At 32.1% G+C, this 5,000-nt stretch overlaps 1 protein-coding gene across 1 annotated transcript in view; it reads left to right on the plus strand.

The window, feature by feature from the left end:
- LOC107556636 (meteorin-like) overlaps positions 1-2,623 on the plus strand; it is an 11,788-nt gene extending 9,165 nt beyond the window's left edge. Inside the window, exon 4 of the mRNA XM_016239773.1 lies at positions 2,574-2,623. Within this exon, the coding sequence (XP_016095259.1) occupies positions 2,574-2,623 (50 nt within the window). The remainder of the gene's footprint in view (positions 1-2,573) is intronic.
- The last annotated feature ends 2,377 nt before the right edge of the window (positions 2,624-5,000 follow it).

Raw genomic sequence — 5,000 nt, forward strand, 5'->3', positions numbered from 1 at the left:
TGTCTGTGTCTCTCTGTGTGTGTGTGTGTGTGTGTGTGTGTGTGTGTGTGTGTGTGTGTGTGTGATTGAGTGTGTGTGCTGAGCTCCTCAGGTCGGGCTGGGCAGTGTCTTTCTTATTTCCCACCAAGATGACCCTAATTATCACCTCAAATAAAAACAAGTGAAGTTACGTAGAAAACATGTCAACATCAAAAACATGATCATATAATCCTAAAAGTCATGACATTAACAGCGTGAACAGACCAATATCCCAACCATTAAACCTTTAGATTCACACTTTTCCACTTCAATTTCATAATAATTGTGAAATCATAAACATATTCCCTCTCCTTTTCTACTGTGTTCACTCAACATTGGTTTTAAGCCATGAAAAATGAAATTCGTTCCAAAATCCAATTATCCCTCACCTAATATTAAAACAACACATGCTGTCACACGTCTTCCAACTTGCACAACACACACATATCAGTCAGCGTCTCTCAAAGACACATTAGCATTCATGTCTCTTTAAACTCCAGGGGTGCTGAGAAACCTCTCTGAGAAAAACCATTCGACTCGTGTTACTGTTGCCACAATATTTCAATAAATAATAAGAAACACAATAATTCATCAGTCACAGAACATGAAATCAGACTCACAAAAACTGCCATTAAGAGTGAACAAAACTAAACACATGTCCAGGTTACTAATCTTAACTATCGATTTACATTCATTCATTTTAACAAATTAGAAATACAACAAGTGATTTATCTTAGTTAATACTATATGAGATTACTGTTTTGGTTACAAAAATCTACTCTAACACAATGAAATATTGATGATTTAATGAATAAATAAACAATTAGTGATATTAGTGAATTATTTCTTAGCACAGAGATGAGACTAGTGCATCCTGGTAAAAAAATAAAAAATACTATGATATAATAAAATCATACATATACATATATATATATATATATATATATATATATATATATATATACAAACACACACACACATATACAAAAAATAATGAATAAATATTGATATTATTGTGTTATTCTGTAGCATAGGGATGAGATTATTGTGTTTTAGGTAAAAAAATATATACTATAAAATAATTAAAAGTTAGGGTTAATATTTGTGATTTAATGAATGAATAAGTAAATAAATATTTAAATTAGTGTGTTATTTCTTAGCACAGAGATGAGACTAGTGCATTTTGGTAAAAAAAAAATACTATGATATAATAAAATCATACATATACATATATTCTGTATATATATACACACACATAAACATAATATATCAAATTAATTAATAAATATTGATATTATTGTGTTCTTTTGTAGCATAGAGATGAGATTATTGTGTTTTGGGTAAAAAATATACTATAATATAATTTAGAGATAGGGTTAATAATAAAATAAAATATAATATCTCTGACTTGTGAAAGGACTAATGAATTATAAATAGTTTTACAATTTTAAATGTATAATTGTACAATTTAAATGTGTTTTTAAAACCCACCTTTTTACCAGAGTTTTGGTTGATTCTTGTCCTTTTGTTTTTCTTTTTTGAATTTGTAACACTTTTGAGATTTTGTTTAAATATAAAGTGCATTATAAATTAAATTTATTATTATTATTATTATAAATAATAAATAAAAAGGTCTGTGCATATATATACACACAGACACACTTTTTATTTATTTATATAATATTATATATTTAATAAGTGTGAAATATTATAATATTATAATGTATAATGAAAGCTTTTTGATTTAATGAATCAAATAAATAAAAAAAATGTTATACACAGACAGGGTAGTTACAACGCTAACCAGCCAAACCTTGAACTCTTGAGCCCAAAACAGCTTGACTAAAGGGGGACGAGTTTAGAAACCTGTCGGAAAACAGTCATTATTTTTGCTAATTTGTTTGGTGCACAAATTAAACGTGCAGTTTACGCCTCATATTAACATTATGATTTTTAAATCAACCAAATGATGTACTAAAAACAGTGATCACTCTGAAACATGGACACTGATGGGATTGTGACCTGACTCTACCTGTTTCTCGTGACAGAGAGATAAAGTTTGCTCCAGCAAAAGGTCACTCAACATAGTTTTATGTACCGGCATCTGAAAGCCATCAGTGACAGACAGAGGCAGATCTAGGTTAGGGGTGTTCGAGTGTTTCCCTGAGGTATAATCAGTGGCACTGCTAAACTCCTGTGATAATGGGCAGAATGTGTGAACACATGCGAACGGACTGTGAGAACAGAAACACAGCCAAGACATGAGGAAAGGGCCAGAGCCTGTGAGATACCAAACGGCTCGTTCAAGAGAGAGAAAAACGCCTGTTCTTTGTGTGGAGGGCATCTGAATTTTGTCCCAATCCTGACGGATTAAAGCGCAGAACAGAGTGTGGGAAAAACTCTCGGGACCCCTCCTCTCCCTCTTTCAAACTTTCCTTCAGGTTATTTTCCTCTAGTTCCCTTCAGCCGCTCAGCATGCAGTTTCTGTCTATCTCTCGGCTCAATCTCTTGATGTTTCTCTCAAACGCTTGTGCTTTTTTCTCTCCTCTCCGCAGGCCCTTTTCCCACTCGACTCCTGTCTCTCTCGCTCCTCCAGATGCGCTAAAGAGCTGAAAATCTCTCCGAATGCTTGAAATCAGCCAACAGCTGCTTCTGACAGAGCGAGAGGCGAGAGACGGAGAGAAATGTACCTTAAGATTACGAATGACTGCTAAATAAACATTTTAAATGGCAAAAGAGCAATTTCTAGCGGAGTGTATCTAGAAAAATCTAAATCAACTATGGATATTTGTATGAATTTTTAAGATTTTAATAATTTCAAGTAGTGAAAACCAGAATTTCCAGGTTATCTATGACCATGGGAACTATGAAATGCTCAAGCTAGCATGACAATTACAGTAATTTAAATAAAAAAAGACTATTTAAATATAAATTATATGCATTCTGGCAAGGTAAAAGTTCATTCATTTTCACTGGTTCTCAGTCTATCTGAATTCACACACACTCATTAATCTGATAGTTGAGTTCTGCTCAAATTCCTCTCTCACACGTCCCACATTCTTTCGCTTTTGTCACTTTTTTTCTTTCCTCCGTCTCCCCGCCCTCCCCCCCAGCCTGTTCTCATAAATTACTGCCGTTCACAAGGCTTGTCCCATCCACACACACACACACACACGCATGCTCTAACACGGCCTGCCAGAGTTTATTAGGCACATATCGACTGAGCACTAAAGACCAAACAAACAACTAAAGCAGCGGTTCTCATATTCAGACTGCATGCAGCTTTATAAGTGCACTTCCTGTTGAAGACGGACCCTGATGCCCAGTTGGAATATTATTTGTCATTCTAAATTTCCTCACTGCTCGTAGTATCAGACACACACTCCCGAGTAGATCTTAGAGTCACTATGGGGTCAGATGATTCAAGAATGACTGCTTGTAAAGCACGATGAAAACTAGTATGTTATACTGTTTTGATGTTTGACTGATTATGCAAATATAAAATAACATTACAAATTATTATAAATAATATTAATAAAGAATGAATGTACAAATAACATAACAAAATAATATATGTACACATTTTAATATAAAATGTAAAATAATATTATAAACAACCGTTATAATTAATGTCATTAATAAATAAAATAATATTACTATGCACATACACACACAAGATATATAATATATAAAATAAGTATTATTTCAAATAAATTTAAGTCTAAATATAATATAAAACACATTATATCTATCTGATTTCATTCAATATTACACAATTAAATATTGAATTTATGTGAAAATACCTCAGCTTTTCTATATTATAAATAATAATTTTAATAAATAATATTGTAAATATAACAAATTATTATATAGAAAAGTATAATGAATTTTATATATATATATATATATATATATATGCACACACACAATCTATTAATTTTAAAAATACACCATTAAAAAAATTATAACATTACAAACAACAATAATAAATATTATAATTAGAAATTATATATATATAATTAAATGCATATATCATTTATTATTATATTATATATTATTATTATTATTTGATAATTTTCTATAATAATGATAGTATATATTCATATTTATAAATATACCATTAATAAAATACAGTATAATACCAAGTAACAAAAACAATAGAGAACAAGAAAGAAAGAAAAACAGTAAAACAGAATATATTTTGAGTATGTACATAAATATATATATATAAACAAAATATATAAAGTTTTATACTGTTTTAAGCATAAGTATAAATTACTGATTGAATATATATTATATTCAACAATATATTTTCAAAGAGTTGAAAGCACTTTGTTCTTCTTTCTTTCTCATTCTCTGTGCTGTTATGTTCTCATGATGTCAGCGTGTCTGTGCGGATGCCACCCAGTGTGAGCTGGCACACAGTCGGCCGGCCGGCCAACCCCCGAACCCCCGAACCCCCCAGCAATTACCCTCACGACCCATAAGCCCCTCCCCGGCCCTGCTTCTTTCCCAGGGGTTCAGGGGCCACTGTACTCACTACACCCCGTTTCCCATACGCATAATCTTGAATTTTTTCCCCGGCTCATAAAGAGGTGCTCGAAGCCCCTCAGTCTGCAGCCCATTTCCCAAACACTGACCCTTTATCTGCTGAGCCCACAGCCTCTTTTTGTCTCGCTCGCTCTCTTTCTGTCTTTTCCACGCTCTCTTTTTATGGATAATCCGTGCTATTTTTTTCTTTCCAGTAATATGCTTTCAAGTTTGCCCTGCAGTATTTCCAACTTTAAATTCCTAGGATGAATTCGCTTCTCATTCACATTTAACTTTCTCTTTGAAACTGGAGGTACGGGGCAGTTTTAAAGTTCCATTTTTTTTAAATTTGAAATTTTTTATGTAAAACTTTTAGAAAACAAGCATTATATTAGATGGAAAACAGATGGAAAATTCTCTGAAATGTGTATTTTTATTTTATTTATATTCTT

This window comes from Sinocyclocheilus grahami, unplaced genomic scaffold (genome assembly GCF_001515645.1).
Source record: "Sinocyclocheilus grahami isolate Dianchi unplaced genomic scaffold, SAMN03320097.WGS_v1.1 scaffold575.1, whole genome shotgun sequence".
Lineage (NCBI taxonomy): Eukaryota > Metazoa > Chordata > Actinopteri > Cypriniformes > Cyprinidae > Sinocyclocheilus > Sinocyclocheilus grahami.